The sequence below is a fragment of the Carcharhinus amblyrhynchos genome, chromosome 21 (genome assembly GCF_965287045.1).
Source record: "Carcharhinus amblyrhynchos chromosome 21, sCarAmb.v2.hapA, whole genome shotgun sequence".
NCBI classification, from domain to species: domain Eukaryota; kingdom Metazoa; phylum Chordata; class Chondrichthyes; order Carcharhiniformes; family Carcharhinidae; genus Carcharhinus; species Carcharhinus amblyrhynchos.
Genome location: NC_137344.1, coordinates 6,037,188 through 6,054,162, shown reverse-complemented (window position 1 = coordinate 6,054,162; position 16,975 = coordinate 6,037,188). Strand labels below are relative to the sequence as shown.

Below are 16,975 nucleotides of genomic sequence, written 5' to 3'. Positions count from 1 at the left end.
TACCACAACCTGAGTAACATCACAGCTCTCATTACCATAGAAAAGCTACATCAAGTTTTTGCATCTCATGTTTTTCCAGATTCTCTTATTTCTGATATCGAGACAATGTTTACAAGTGATTTGTTTCAAAAGTTTAGACAAAGGAATGGAACACGCCATGTACCTTTTCATCCGCCTACGACTGATCTAGCAGAGTGAGCCATTCAGACACTGAAAGAAGGATTGAGGAGAATGGTAGGTGATAACGGATCACGTCTTAAACAATAACAGGACTCTCACCAGCTGAATCACTGATGGACAGGAAGCCAAAGTCACACTTGGACCTGTTACATCCAGATGTCAGAGTGGGAAGGAGACAGGAAAAGCAGAGGGAGAGACATAATTCTGATTTACCTCGATGAAGCAGCTCTCACCCCAATGACATTGGCACTCCTCCTATTTCATATTGTTATTCTTAGTTTGCTCTTTGTTCTTTTTCATAGTTAACCTAACCCTTATGATATAATGATCACTGTTCTCTAAAGGTTCCCCCAGAGAATTTCACTTGACCCATCTCAATTTCCAGAACCAGCAATGTCTCCTTCTCTGAGCTGCTCCTCCCTGTGTATGGGGTTGTTCAGGACAGACGAAGCATCCTGGAGTTCCCACATGGAACAGGATGTGTCATGCATGGGATTGAGGTTCCAGCCATGCTTTTTTCATTAGTCATACTGAAATGAATGAAAATACATTAAAGATAGTGGTATGTAAGTGTACCTTTTAGAAAGATTTTTTTAAATCATGCAGCTTACTGCTTTAGCTATGTCTTTGAGGATGGAGCTAACCTGGGGCAAACAAGTGATTGGGGTTTGTCCTTTGGGCTTACTATTTTGTTTTGCGAAGCAGTGTAGCAGCAAGCTAAGAAGCAGTCTCTTTCTCTCCCTGTTTTTTTTCTCTTTGCTTGGTTCTGCCTTAAAGAAGCTGTGTTTTGGGAAATAGATTCGACTACATCCTCTTCTGAGTTTCTTCACAATGGATTTCCAGCATTCAATCCAGGAGGCGGGATTCCTGTAATGAGTGGGCAATAACTTAGGCTGTATTGTGATTATTTGGAGGGTTTTGTGTATTGGATGTTGGCTTTGATTGGAACACATTAGAGATATTTCCTTAAGAGTTATACATTATTGTGGTTGTTGTATTTCTTGTTTGTAATTGTTAAAAGTTCTTGCTAATTGGCTTATTATACATGTCATCAATGTTCTTCATTAAACTTTGTTTTTGATAAAAGCTCCTCGTGGGTCAGTTGAATTCCACCTGGAGTGAAACCTCTCATGCTCCTCCTAGCCACATTCAACGTAAAATGTTACAGGTCAGGCGAGCTTCATAGAACGCGTTGAAGAATCCGACCTGACTTATAACAATGGATTAAAAAACCCTCCAGATTCTCAATCAGCAGCTTCTCTTGTGCTGACCTCATTTTTAGTTTTTATCAGCCCACTTCCTAATGCTCGCGCTCTCTCCCAGGTCAGTCTGGCCTGCTCTCACACCCACCCCCCTCGCCTTGCTCCTCCCTAGACCCCACAAGCTCCCAGAATAACCATTGACAACCTGCAACCCTGCAGCTTCACCACGAGATTTTACTGTCGATTGGTTCTGGATAATTGCTGTTGGCTTCCAATGGCCACCCTCGCCTGTTCGTCTCCAGAACTGAGTTCCCTCAGGCTGACTCTCTCCCTGACCACAATAATAGGTTTTAATATTGGTCCGGATGCTCTGAGTGTGCTGCCATGCTCTGTTTATGAAGTTGCAAGTAAATGACCAGAATCTCTGACAGTATTTCTCACACTTTCTGCTGCCTAATATTTTGTGTTCAAGCCTGTGGAGTGGGAATTGAATCCATGACCTCTATACTTTAATATAAATGTGTTGCTGCTGAAATGTGGCAGATCTTTCTCACAGAATGCTAAGAGGTTGCTTTGCAGTTCAAGCCTGAAACATTCTGATGAGGAGGCACAGACTCCCTCTCTGTGCAAAGAGAAATCTTGCATCGTGCCAGGATACTCGTTGTCACGGGCGTATTTGCCACTCATGGGGTCCTACGTTCACCTTCACTTCCCCTCCTTCCCCAAACCTCACCAGGGACCTCAGCTATTGTTGGGCTAGGGCCAGGAAAGGGAGACAACCCAGAATGTCTGCATTTGTATTGCCCTTCCCTACCCTGTACATGATTTTACACCGGTCGGCTGACAATGAGGGAACTCAATAAGCTCAATGATTCCAAGTCCCTGCAGTCACTCCAACTCCTCCTCCACTTTGCCTTTCCTGATGAAGGGTACAATGTTCTGGGCTGGAAAAAGCAAGGTGTATCCTGAGGACCTAGGAACAACTTCACAATAGAGCCATACAATTTACCTAGTTCACTTGGGCAAGTACAGATAACATAAGAACATAAGAACTATTTGCAGGAGTGGGCCATCTGGACCTCGAGCCTGCTCTGTCATTCAATAAGATCATGACTGATCTTTTGTGGACTCAGCTCCACTTACCCACCCACTCACCATAACCCTTAATTTGTTTACTATTCAAAAATCAATCTATCTTTGCCTTAAAAACATTCAATGAAGTAGCCTCAACTGTTTTACTGGGCAGGGAATTCTGCAGACTCACAATCCTTTGGATGAAGAACTTCTGCCTCAACTCACTCCTAAGTCTGCTCCCCCTCATTTTGAGGCCATGCCCCCTAGTTCTAGTTTCATTTGCCAATGAAAACAGCCTCCCTGCTTCTATCTTACCTATTTCTTTCATAATCTTATATGTTTCTATTAGATCTCCCCTCATTAATTAGAGAAAACCAGCAAGATGTAATGAGCTTGACTAAGTTTTTTCATAAGATAACAGGGGTGGAAAATGAGGGTAATGTGGTTAATGTGGGGTATATGGACTTCAACTGACAAATGACATTTGATAAGGTGCCAGATAGTAAGACTTGCCAGCAGAGGTGGTTAGGATCGGGAATACACTGCCTGAGTGTGACGGAGGAAGATGCAATCAGGGCTTTGGATTGGAAAAATACCAGAAGAGAATAAAAAACCGCCAGGAGATGGGGAAAGGGCAGAGAGAGTGGAATGAGCTGAGCTGCTTTTGCAGACAGCTCATTGGACACGCTAAGTCACATGGGCTTCTTCTGTGCTGGAACCATTCTATGATTGGATGATTTATCTCATTGCTGTTTGCTGGAGCTGTCTGTGTACAAATTAGTTGCTGAATTTGAAGATATTTCATTGGCTGAAAAGTACTGCCTGAGGAGTGAAGGACACAATTTAAATGCAAACCTTTCCTTTCTTTCAACTACAGCCTTTTTGCAACAATTCTGGAGGCTGATTCTTCCAGCTGTCAGGTGGAATACTTTCCTCCAGTCCTTACACTGTGGCACTCAAGGACAGGAGGGTTTAATTTCCCACATTGCCGAGGACTTGATCTCAATTTTACCATTATGGACAAGCTGCCCAGGCAGAGGTCAGGGAAATGGGGACAGCACAGTGGTTAGCATTGCTGCCTCACAGCACCAGGGAGCCAGGTTCAATTCTGGCTTTGGGTCACTGTCTGTGTGGAGTTTGCACATTCTCCCCGTGTTTGCGTGGGTTTCCTCTTGGTGCTCCAGTTTCCTTCCACAGTGCGGGCTAGGTTGATTGACCATGCTAATTTGATCCTAGTGTCAGGGGGATTAACAGGGTAAATATGAGGGATTACAAGGATAGACCCTGGGTGGGATTGTGGTCGGTGCAGTCTCAATGGGCCGAATGGCCTCCTTGTATACTATAGGGATTCGATGATTTTATTAGACAAATGTTTTGCGCACCTGTCATGTACCTTTACATCGGGAGAATGGCAGTTTGATTTGAGATCCCTTAGTAGCTATTTCGAAGAATGCAATTTTCTCTTGGTTAGAGAGTACAGGCTTGGGTCACAAACCAAACATTATCTTTGATTCCACTGCCACTTCTGACAAGAAGAAAACATGGCAAGTAAATTATCAAATTTCAGTGTCTTTAAGTTCTGATCTTGGAGTTTCTCTCCTGAGGCTGGTGGGAATGTTCAAAAAATCCTCTCCGTTTACAGTGCTCGCTTCAGGAGAGAGTGGCTTGAATGGTGGGATTTTCATTTGGGAGGGAAGGGATCATGTGTGGGATAGAGTCGGGCTAGCCGATCAAAGACCGCCACTAGGGATGCCAGGTGCTGAAGCCCACCTTGGTTCTCTGGGACATCGTCCCTGGTGTTTCCTTAAGCGTTAATCCCTGCAGGTCTCACACACTCAGCTTGACAATGTTAGAAGTGCAAGTCCCTTTAAGAATGAACCAGGACTTGCTTCAGAGTTAACTGAGAGCCATTGATGCTCATTGAAGTTTATTTTTCCCCAGAGTGGGGCTGCTTCTCCACAAGAAGAGGATCCAAAAGGGAAGAGTGGAAAATAGTATTAGTACTGAACTGTAATATCGCAAGAAAATAGAGTGAATCATGTCTTCTGCCTAATTTGGCAAATGGATATTCACCGATGAAACACAGCTCCCTCCTCCCACATCACATTGCAATACTCATTTATGCCAACACATGTTCCCCACCAGAATTGATGGTACCTTACAGCTCCTATGCCAACTTAGTGACAACTCATTTATCCCCACCTACCAACCACCCTTTCCCCTATATCCTCCATGCCAACTCATCTCATAACCAACATGGAGAGACCTTGAGGTCCATGTTGAGATGAAATAAAATCGAGTTCTAAATGTAACACTACAAAAACACACCCACTGTTAAAAGTCACTTCATTACATTTAAATACCCTTAATTACTTAATCCCTTATTTAAAAAAACAAACATTTGTTTTCATAAACTACATATCAAAGACAACTAATCCATTAATAACCTCTTTGAGTTATCAATAAACCTGCAGTTCTCATTGTGACAATGATAAGTTATGGAAAGCAATCAGCAGGAATAATGCTATGTTGATAGCACTTAGGCTTATGCCAACAAACAGCTATTGAAATCACTAGAATTTTTTTCAAGACTAACAAAGACAGGCTGATTCTTTCTCCATTTTTAAAATGCAGACTATTTAAATAACTTGACAGATTGACAGTTCTATGGAACTTAAACATTCTTAACAAGCATTTGCATCCACTCTAAAAAAAAGTAACTTATACACTTGTGGGTTAAGGCCCTGGTTGCATTGGAAGTGGTACCTGTTTTAATTCAGCACTGAGTTCAAATAATCCTGCTAAGTTCAGGTTTTCCACCCATGTGAGTCATGTAGCATTCCTGCTCCAGATGCCCACTACTTTTAATGTGCTCTGGCACTTAAATTTCAAGAAATCGAAAACGGATAAGGCTCTTCAGAAATACAAAGATAGCAGGAAAGAGGTTAAACTGGGACTTAGGTGGGCTAAAAGAGGCCAGGAAATGTCTTGGCAAGCAGATTAAGGAGAGTCCCAAGGCTTTTTATGCATATATAAGGAGGAAGAGGGTAGCTAAAGAAGGATGGTCCATTCAAGGACTGTGGAGGGTATTTGTGGAACCAGATGAGGTGGGAGAATGACTTTAATGAGTACTTTGTTTCAGTATTCACAAATGAAAAGGATGTGGTGGATGGTGAGTGTAGAAAGGAGGATATTGACATTCTAGGACATGTTGAGATATAAAGGGAGGAGGTATTGGAGGTTTTAAAAAACATTAAGATGGACAAGTCCCCAGGGCCAGATAGCATCTATCCCAGTATACTGAGAGAGATGAGGGAAGAAATTGCTGAGGCCTTGGCCAAAATCATTGTATCCTCTTTGGACATGGGTGAGATACCAGAGGATAGGAGAACTGCCAACACTGTTCCTCTGTTTAAGAAGGGTAAAAGAGACAATCTGAGAAGAAACAGGCCTGGGAGCCTTACATCAGTGGTGGGGAAATTATTGGAGAAGACTCTTCGGGATATGATGTACTCACATCTGGAAGTGAATAGACTTATTAGCAATTGGCAGCATAGTTTTGTGAAGGGGAGGTTGTGTCTCACAAACTTGACTGAGTTCTTTGAGGAAGTGACAAAAATGATTGACCAGGACAGGGCAGTGGATGTTGTGTATATGGACTTTAGTAAAGCCTTCGATAAGGTTCCCCATGGCAGGCTGATGCAGAAGGTGAAGTCATATGGGATCCAAGGTGAGCTGGGAAGATGGATACAAAACTGGTTTGGGCATAGAAGCAGAAAGTAGCAGTGGAAAGATACTTTTCTAACTGGAAATCTGTGGCAAGCGATATTCCACAAAAATCAGTGCTGGGGTCTCTGTTGTTTATAACATATATAAATGATTTGGAGGAAAATGTAGGTGGCCTAATTAGTAAATTTGTAGATGAAACAAAAATTGGGGGAGTAGCAGATCACGAAGAGGATTGTCAGAGGATGCAGCAGGATATTAATCGGCTGGAGACCTGGGCCGAAAGATGGCAGATGGAATTTAACCCAGACAAATGTGAAGTGATGCAATTTGGAAAATTTACTGCAAAAGGAAAATATACAGTAAATTGTGGAACCCTTAGAAATATTAGGTGTACAGATCCACAGTTCCCTGAAGATGGCAACTCAGGTGGACAAGGTGTTCAAGAATGCGCATAGCATGTTGGCCCTCATCGGTCGGGGCGTTGAGTATAGGAATTGGAAAATTATGTTGCAGCTGTATAAGACTTTGGTTAGGCCACATTTGGAGTATTGTGTACAATTCTGGTCACCATACTACCGGAAAGATGTTGATGCATTGGAAAGGGTGCAGAAGAGATTTACCAGAATATTGCCTGGTTTGGAGGATATAGACTATGAAGAAAGGTTGAACAAACTTGGATTGTTTTCATTGGAGTGTCAAAGGATGAGGGGAAACCTGATTGAAGTTTACAAGATTATGACAGGCTTGGATAGAGTGGATAGTCAGAGTCTTTTTCCCAAGCTCAAAGGGTCAATTACTTGTGGGCATAGGTTGAAAGTAAGAGAGGGGAAGTTGAAAAGAGATGTAAGGGACAAGTTTTTCACACAGAGGGTGGTAAATGCTTGGAACATGCTGCTGGAAGAGGTGGTGGAAACCAATTCTATAACAAGAGGCACCTGGATAGATTCATGAATAGGCAGGGAATAGAGGGGTGTGGACCACGTAGAGGCAAGAACATATTAGATCAGAGAGACATCTGTGTTGGCACAGATTTGGTGGGCCGAAGGGCCAGTTCTTGTGCTGTGCTGTTCTTTGTTCTACCTCCAGGACTCCACAGATATCGAGACTCTTTAGTCCTATATTTCAGCTGCGATTTAGTGTCACAGAGATTCGAATGTTCCTTACTTGTGCAACAAATAACCATTTTTGTTCTCATTCTATCTTACTGGTTTCCCAAGTTACTTATTAAATTTAATATCCATCCAAATGCCCCATTTATCTTTGTTCCTGTGGCTTCCTGCCCAAGGCTAATGGCCACAAACATTACAGGAACACACAATAAAGAAATCAAAGAATTATATACATAATGTATATACAGAATTGTACACAATGCTCCAAATGCGGCCTAACCAGTCTTATATAGCTGCAACATGATTTTCCAATTCCTATACTCAACATACATACAAACAGGATTGTACTGGCACACAGAGAATACAGCACAAATACAAAATTATACTGGTAACAGAGAATACAGCACAGATATAACATGGTACTGGTACACACAGCATACAGCACAGATTCAACATGGTACTGGTGCGCACAGTATACAGCACAGATACAACATGGCACTGGTAACAGAGAATACCACACAGATAAAAAATGGTGCGAGTACACACAGAGAATACAGCATAGATACAACAAGGTACTGGTACACAGAGAATATAGCACAGATACAATATGGTACAGGTACGCAGAATGCAACACAGATACAACATGGTACTGGTACACAGGGAATACAGCACAGATACAACATGATGCTGGTACACAGAGAATACAGCACAGATATAACATGGTGCTGGTACACAGAGAATACAGCACAGATACAAAATGGTGCTGGTACACACAGTATACAGCACAGATACAACATAGTGCTGATACACAGAGAATACAACACAGATACAACATGGTACAGGTACACAGAATGCAATACAGGTACAACATGGCACTGGCACACAGAGAATACAGCACAGATACAACATGGTACTGGAACACAGAGAATACAGCACAGATATGACATGGTGCTGGTACACAGAGAATACAGCACAGATATAACATTGTGCTGATATGTTGAACAGAACACAAATACAACATGCCTTGCTAAATTACTTCAAATGTTAATAAAAATGAAATGCTTGTTGGGCCTGGAGGCACAAACTGGCCAGACAAGGAAGGATAGAGGATTCCTTGCCTGAGGGAGATGAGTGAATCAGGTGGCTTCATTACAACAAGCCCAAGGTTCTCCTGGTTATTTCTGTGGCATTTAACCTGCCTTTTATTCAACAATTACTGCATTGATAACATTCCCATTTTCTTAGTTGAAATGCAACCATTATTTACCAAAGAGTATTTGAGTTTTGAAGTTTAAACTTGAGTTTATACTTTACCTATATCCCATTCTCAACCTTCACCTTTCCAAAATCCTTAATAATTATTTAATTACTTAATTGTGGGAGGCTAGGGAGGAAATTGCTGGTCCCCTAGCCGAGATATTTGAATCATCGATTGTCACGGGTGAGGTGCCTGTAGATTGGCGGATGGCAAATGTTGTACCTTTGTTTAAAAAGGGCTGCAGGGAAAAGTGTGGGAACTACAGGCTGGAGAGCCTCACATCTGTGGTGGGTAAGTTGTTGGAAGGTATTTTGAGAGACAGGATCTACAGGCATTCAGAGGCACAAGAACTGATTAGAGACAATCAGCATGACTTTTTGAGTGGAAAATCATGTCTCACAAATTTGATGGAGTTTTTTGAAGGGGTAACAAGAAGGTAGATGAGGGCAGTGCAGTTGATGTTGTCTACATGGACTTTAGCAAGGCCTTTGACAAGGTACGGCATGATAGGTTATTGCATATAATTAAATTTCACGGGATCCAGGGTGAGGTATCTAAATGGATACAAAATTGGCTTTTTGATAGGTTATGGTAGAGGGTTGTTTTTCAAACTGGAGGGCCTGTGTGACCAGCAGTGTGCCTCAGGGGTCAGTGCTGGGTCCACTATTATTTGTCATTTATGTTAATGATTTGGCTGAGAATATCGTAATTTTGCAGATGACACCAAGATTGGTGACATAGTGGACAGTGAAGAAAGTTATCTCCAATTGCAACGGGATCTTGATCAATTGATTGGAAGAGTCAATTACTAGGGGCCATAGGTTTAAGGTGCAAGGAACAAGGTTTAAAGGAGGTGTACGAGGCAAGTTTTTTACACAGAGGGTGGTGGGTGCCTAGAATTCACTGTCGGGGGAGGTAGTGGAAGCAGATATGATAGTGACATTTAAGGGACGTCTTGACAAATACATGAATAGGATGGGAATGGACGGATATGGTCCCCAGAAGGGTAGGGGTTTAAGTTCAGTTGGTCAGCATGATCTTGGAGGGCCAAAGGCCCTGTTCCTGTGCTGTAATTTTCCTTCTTTTATCATGGGTGTTGCAGATCATAGCAGAGCAGCTGTAATAAGCTGAAGAATGAATGGACCATTCATTGTATTGCGATCACTGTTGTGCTACCACCTCCATAGCGCTGCTCACTGGCCTCTCATCCCCCATTCTCCATAAACATCACCTCATCCAATCTTTGTTGCTGATGTTTTAAAATGACACCAAATCTCTGTTACTGAACACAATACAGAAACTGTTTGTGAGAAATTGTGTGAAAAATAGCAGGACCAGCAGTGATCGCAATACTTCCTCCTGAAACAGACAGAACTCAGGATCAGCTGCTAAAGAGTTAAAAGTTCTTCATAAACAACCGCCCTTAACCATTAGATGATTGCCTATGTTGACTAACTGAAGTTGATATGATGGACCTTGTCTCTGCAATGCAATGTTTGCGCTGAGTTAAATCAACATTGCTAAAATGTTGTTGTCCTGTGGAAAATCAGTTAGTTACCAGAAATCTTCTCAGCAAGAGGTGCTGAACCCTGGGTCCTCATTTTCACCCCTACCAACCATTCCACACCCTTTTAATAATACAAGGATGAGGTGGATAAATGCAACTGATTACAGCTCCATTCATTTGGAATATATCATATCCCCTCTCACAATGATTTTATTTGATTTGATTTAGTATTGTCACATGTATTAATATACAGTGAAATGTATTGTTTCTTGCGTGCTGTACAGACAAAGCATATTGTTCATTGAAAAGGAAAGGAGAGAGTACTTCTGAGTGAGTGACACAGGCAGTTGGCTGACAGTTTAGATTTGGAATTTAATATGAGAGTTTAACTTTTTGTAAAATATCCTTTTGCAAGATTTAGGCATCACTGGCTAGGCCAGCATTCATTACCCATCCTTAAGTGTTGTTAAGCACAGTTTGTCAATGGGGAGCCGATGGCCTAGTGGTATTATTGCTAGAATATTAATCCAGAAACTCAGCGAATGTTCTGGGGGCCTAGGTTCGAATCCTGCCACAGCAGATGGTGGAATTCAAACTCAATAAAAAATAATCTGAAATTAAGGGATGAATTCTTCTGTCCTGCCCAGTATAGGAATCGGAGTGGACCATGAAAAGGTTGGTTGACCTCAGGTGGGATTTTCTGGTTTCAGGGCGAGCCAAAGTCCTGCCCTAAGAATCTACCAATGACCATGAAACGATTGTTGGAAAAGTCCATCTGATTCACTAATGTCCTTTAGGAAAGAAAATCTGCCATCCTTATCTGGTCTGGCTGACACACGACTCCAGAACCACAGCAATGTGGTTGACTCTCAACTGATCTGAGGCAATTAGGGATGGGCAATAAATGCTGGTCAGCCAGTGATGCCCATGTCCACAAATAAATAAAAAGAAAAATTCTGTGGGTGGGCCTACATGTAGGCCAGAGCAGGTAAGAACAAAGAATAGTACAGCACAGGAACAGGCCCTTCAGTCCATCAAGCCTGCACTGATCACATTGTCCTATCTAGACCAACCACCTCTGTTCTCCGTTTGTTCATGTGTCTATCCAGATAAGTCTTAGATGTCGCTAACCTATCTGCCTCAACCACATCACTTGGCAGCGCATTCCCCACCATCCTCTGTGTAAAAAACTTCCCCTGCACATCTCCACTGAATCTTTCCCCCCTTGTCATTGTTATTTCCGCCCTGGGAAAAAAACTTTTGTTCACCCTATCTATGCCCCTCATAATTTTATAAATTTCTATCAGGTCACCCCTCAGCCTCCATCTTTCCAGGGAGAACAATCCCAGTTTATTCAATCTCTCCTCACAGCTAATACCCTCCATATCAGGCAACATCCTGGTAAACCTTTTCTGTACTCCCTCCAAAGCCTCCTTAGCATTGCTGCCTCACAGTGCCAGGGACCCGGGTTCAATTCCGACCTCAGGTGATTGTGTGGAATTTTTACATTCTCCATATCTGTGTGGGTTTCCTCCGGTTTCCTCCCACAATCCAAAGATGTGTGGGTTAGGTTGATTGGCCATGCTAAATTGCCCCTATTGTTCCAAGATGTGTAATTTAGGGGGATTAGCAAGATAAATACATGGGGTTACAGGGATAGGACCTAGGTGGGATTGTTGTCAGTACAGGCTCGATGGGCTGAATGGTCTCCTTCTGACTCATTATAGAGATTCAATATTCTATTGACTTCACCCTTAAATGTGGATGGATTTCTTTTAACTCAGATTCTAACCAACCTGTCTTCCTCTCCAGTATTTGATTTTTATTTCAGCTTCCCAGCAGTTTTCTATCTTTGACTGACCATGTTTATGTTCTGAGAGAGCTGAGACATTCAGATCGCAATACTCAAACTTCCAAAGCCGGTGCCTCTCTACTCTGGGATGTGTGCAGATTGAGAAATATCCAAATCAGAAAAGTTTCACAATGTCATCCAGAGGTGATTTGCATTTTTACATTTCCACGGTCAGTAACCTATTTCTCTATTGGTTCAATCGAGTGTTTGGGATAGAAACAACCCCTCTGGTCACATCAGATTTCTGGAGCATTGGGATCCAGCTGCAAGCAGCAACTGTTCGTTTTGTGGCGTCCGCATTTCAGCTTTCGTGAAAATGATAACCAAATATTTCCTCCTTGCTTTGATTTATCAACTGTGTTTTTGTGAATATGTTTCAGCAGGTAAAAACTTTAATGAACTTTCTGCCCTCCCTTTTCTCTCGATTTCTCTTTCTGATTCTCTCCAGAGAGTGCAGAGTCCTTGCTGTGTTCTGTCTGGGACAAGTACTTGACCAAATTGACCATCAGTTGTGTGGAAGCTTGGCTAGTGAGTACCAATCAGTCAGGATAGTTGAGGGTGGCACAGTGGCACAGTGGTTAGCATTGCTGCCTCACAGCGTCAGGGAGCCGGGTTCAATTCCATCCTTGGGTGACTATCTGTGTGGAGTTTTCATATTCTCTCCGTATCTGTGTGGATTTTCTCTGGATGCTCCAGTTTCCTCCCACAGTCCAAAGATACGCAGGTTAGGTGGACTGGCCGTGCTAAATTGCCCCTTAGTGTCCAAAGATGTGTGGGTAAGCGGGATTAGCCTTAATAAATTTGTGGGATTACAGGGATAAGGTGGGGGAGAGGCCCTGGGAAAGATACACTCTGTAAGTGCAGATGTGGTGGGCCAAATGGCCTCTTCTGTACTGTAGGGATTCTATTTGATGATAATGGTCTGCACTGTAGCTGTGCTGAATCCTGTCCTCATTCAACCTCTGCTCATGCACAGTACCAATTAGATAATGAACAAGTCCAAGGACAGTCAGACTAATTTTGATTTGATTTGATTTATTATTGTCACCTGTATTAGCACACAGTGTAAAGTATTATTCTTTGCGTGCTATACAGACAGAGCATACCATTCATAGAGAAGGAGAGAGTGCAGAATGCAGTGTTACAATCACAGCTAGGGTGTAGAAAAAGAACAACTTAATGCGAGATAGGTCCATTCAAAGGTCTGATGGCAGCAGGAAAGAAGCTATTCTTGAATTGGTTGGTATGTGGCCTCAAACTTTGGGATCTTTTTCCCTAAGGAAGAGGATGGAAGAGAGAATGTCCGGGGTGCATTGGGTCTTTAATTACGCTGGCTGCTTTTCTGAGGCAGCGGGAAGTGTAGACAGTGCCAATGGATGAGTTTGCATGATGGACTGGGCTTCGTTCACAACCCTTTGTAGTTTCTTGTAGCTTCCTCTATTGTTACTCTTTCGAAGAACAGCTAATTCAAGTGCTGTCCATACCCAAGATTGGAGTTGGGACTTTGTTGATCTGCATGGCTCAGACATTGTTTAACTGGAGGCAGCACAGTGGTTAGCACTGCTGCCTCACAGTGCCAGGGACTCAGGTTCAATTCCTGACTCGGGTCACTGTCTGTGTGGAGACTGCACATTCTCCCCATGTCTGCATGGGTTTCCTCTGGGTGCTCCCACAGTCTGAAGCAAGTCCAGGTTAGGGTGCATTGGCCCTGCTAAATTCTCCCTCAGTGTAACCCAAACAGGTGCTGGATTTTTCACAGTAACTTCATTGCAATGTTAATGTAAACCTTACTTGTGACACGAATAAATAAACTTACTTTAAACCCCCAGCACTTTGGGAAACTGATCCCTTAAATTTTCATTATTTTTAGAGCTTTTTACTGACTAATAAAAAAAAATTACTTTTGTCCTTTATACCTTCAACACCACATACCATTCCCTTGGTTCAGGAGGAAGCCACTTAGCAGTTTCAGCCTGATCTGCCACTCAATGAGATTATGGTTGATCTGCAACCTAACTCCATTAACCCAACCCTATCCCATATCTCTTAATCCCTTTCATTTTATAATGAACAGCTAATCTAGTAACAGCTACCGCTTGCAGAAGAGAGCTCCAAACTTCTGCCTCCCTTTGCACATGCTGTTTCCTAACTTAATTCCTAAAAGGCCTGGCTCCAATTTTTAGGCTTGTTCCCCCCAGTCCCAGGCTCTCCAACCAGCAGAAGTAGTTTCTCTCTATCTATCCTATAAATTCCTCAGCTAATGTTCTGGGGAGCGAATCCCACCACAGCAGATGGCGGAATTTGAATTCAATAAAAGATATCTGGAATTAAGAATCTACTGACGGTTGTGAAACCACTGCCGATTGTTGGTTGGGAAAACCCATTTGTTTCACTGATGTCCTTTAGTCAGGGAGATCTGCTGTCCTTGCCTCGTCTGGCCTACATGTGACCCCAGAGAATGTGGTAGACTCTCAACTGCTCTCTGAAACGGTTGCAACAGACACTCAGTTCACCACCAATTAGGGATGGGCAGCAAATGCTGGCCCAGCCAGCAACACCCATATCCCATAAATGAAGAAAGAAATCTTGAGAACTTCAATCAGATTATTCTTTAGTGTTTGAAATACAGGGAACACAACCACAGTTTGTGTAATCTATATTTTTAAGTTAACATTTACAGTCCAATTATCATTCTAATAAATCTATGCTGCCTAAAACTAATGATAAACATGGGTAAATATGTAGGGATATGGGGGTAGGGCCTAGGTGGGATTGTGGTTGGTGCAGGCCCAATGGGCCCAATGGCCTCTTTCTGCACTGTAGGGTTCCTATAATTTCTAAGGCTTACATTAACACTGCAATGAAGTTATTGTAAAACTCCCCTGGTTGCCACACTCTAGCGCTTGTTCAGGTCAATGCACCTGACCAGCACGTCTTTCTGACTGTGGAAGGAAATCGGAGCTCCTGGAGGAAATCCACGCAGACACGGGGAGAACGTGCAAACTCCACACAGACAGTGACTCAAGCCTGGGTCAAACTCGGGTCCCTGGCACTGTGAAGCAGCAGTACCAACCACTGTGCTACCATGCCGCCCATCCACTCAAATAGGCAGATGAGACCTTAGTTTAACATCTGACCTGAAAGATAGCAGCGCTGACAATGTAGCACTCCTTTAGTACTGCACTGGAGTGCCCACCTTAACTGTGCTTGAGCTTTGCACTAGGACTAGAACCAGGAATGTTCTGATTCGGAGACAGAGCCAAAAAAGAACAGAGGAAACCCATATGGAGCTTGATGCTTAAGGGAGAGCGTTTCTCCTGGCTGATGAATCTAAAACGAACAGTCATAGTTTTGGGATAAAATGGGGAGGAGGAGGATTACTTTCAGTCGAAGAGTTGTGAACCTTTGGAACTGTCTGCCTCACTCATGCTGTGGGTGCTCAGTCATTAAATAAACTCAAATCAGAGATCAATATCAGCGATCACAGTGCCAGGGACCCAGGTTCAATTCCGGCCTTGGGTCACTGTCTGTGTGGAGTTTGCAAATTCTCCCCTGTGTCTGCATGGCTTTCCTCTGGGTGCTCTGGTTTCCTGCCACATTCCAAAGATATGCATGTTAGGTTGATTGGCCATACTAAATCAACCCTAGTATCAGGTGGATTAGCAGGGTAAATATGAGGGGTTACGAGGATAGGCTCTGGGTGGAAATGTGATCGGTGCAGACTCAATGGGCTGAATGGCCTCACTCTGCACTGTAGGGATTCTGTGATTCTATGACATATTTTTGGATCTTAAGAACACTGAGGAATATGAGAATAGCGTGGTACGGTTAGGTGCATTGACTGTGCTAAATTCTCCCTTGGTGTACCTGAGCAGGTGCTGGAGTGTGGCAACCAGGGGATTTTTCACAGTAACTTCACCGCACTGTTAATATAAGCCTACTAGCAACAATAATAAATAAACTCAAACTTAAAGTGTAGCTGAGATAGAAGTTTGGTCATTATCTTATAGATCAAGAGGTCAAATGGTCGTTTGCCTTCTCCTGTTCCTTATGTTCTTATGTAAATACGCTTGTTAAAATATCCTATTTTAACCAGTGTAAACAGAAGCTTTGCCAATTGTAGAGATCTGACCATGGAACTGGAATTGTCAATGAAACAGATTGCCATTCCAATGCATTACACTAACTCGCCTATTTTGTTTTACCAATGTTCTTATGTTCAATCACAAACAGAACCCAAAATGAACAAGCAGAACTCCTTCAAAGGTCAGCCTGTCCTTGTGACATTTATTGGTAAATGTTAAAACATGTAAAAGGTCAAATTGAAACAGATATTCCGCTGTTTGCAAATTTATTTTTGCAATGAAAGGATTTGAAAATGCAGATGAAGTTCAAGACAAAATCCCAGCAGAGTAAAGATCCTCGGAACAGGAATGAGTTTTCTTGTCCCAGGACACTGCGACTTCCTTAATAATTTCCTTATTGCTGCTAAAATGTCAGTGCAATGTGAGGAACTAAGAATGTAAATAATGGAAAAAGAAAATCATGGAGAGAAATTAATCCAAAAATAGAGGGAAGCCATAATGAGAGAATGATAGGGAAACAGGGAGAGAGAAATTGAAGTGGGAATCAAATAAACCATAGAATCATATAGCCCAGAAGAGACTGTTCTGCCCATCATTCAGCACTGATATATTGGAAACACCTGAACTTCCCCTAATCCCATCTGCCAGCACTCGGCCCATAGCCTGAATATTATGATGTGCCAAGTGTGCATCCAAATACTTTCTAAAGGATGTGAGGCAACCTGCCTCTACCACCCTCCCAGGCAACACATTCCAGACTATCACCACCTTCTGGGTAAAAAAGATTTTCCTCACATTCTCCCTAAACTTCCTGCCCCTCACCTTGAACCTATGTCCTCTGGTGACTGACCCTTCAGCTAAGGGGAACAGCTGCTCCTTACGCAGTGGTTAGTACTGCTGCTTCACGGCATCAAGGACCCGGGTTTAATTCCCAGCTTGGGCCATTGTCTGTGCGGAGTCTATGCGTTCTTTCCGTATC

General features: G+C 42.7%; 1 protein-coding gene across 1 annotated transcript in view; it reads left to right on the top strand.

Moving 5' to 3' along the window:
* The first annotated feature begins 12,227 nt into the window (after positions 1 to 12,227).
* Positions 12,228 to 16,975, top strand: part of LOC145356449 (beta-2-glycoprotein 1-like) — a 40,042-nt gene continuing 35,294 nt past the window's right edge. Inside the window, exon 1 of the mRNA XM_080209178.1 lies at positions 12,228 to 12,294. Coding sequence (XP_080065304.1) covers positions 12,228 to 12,294 — 67 coding nt within the window. The remainder of the gene's footprint in view (positions 12,295 to 16,975) is intronic.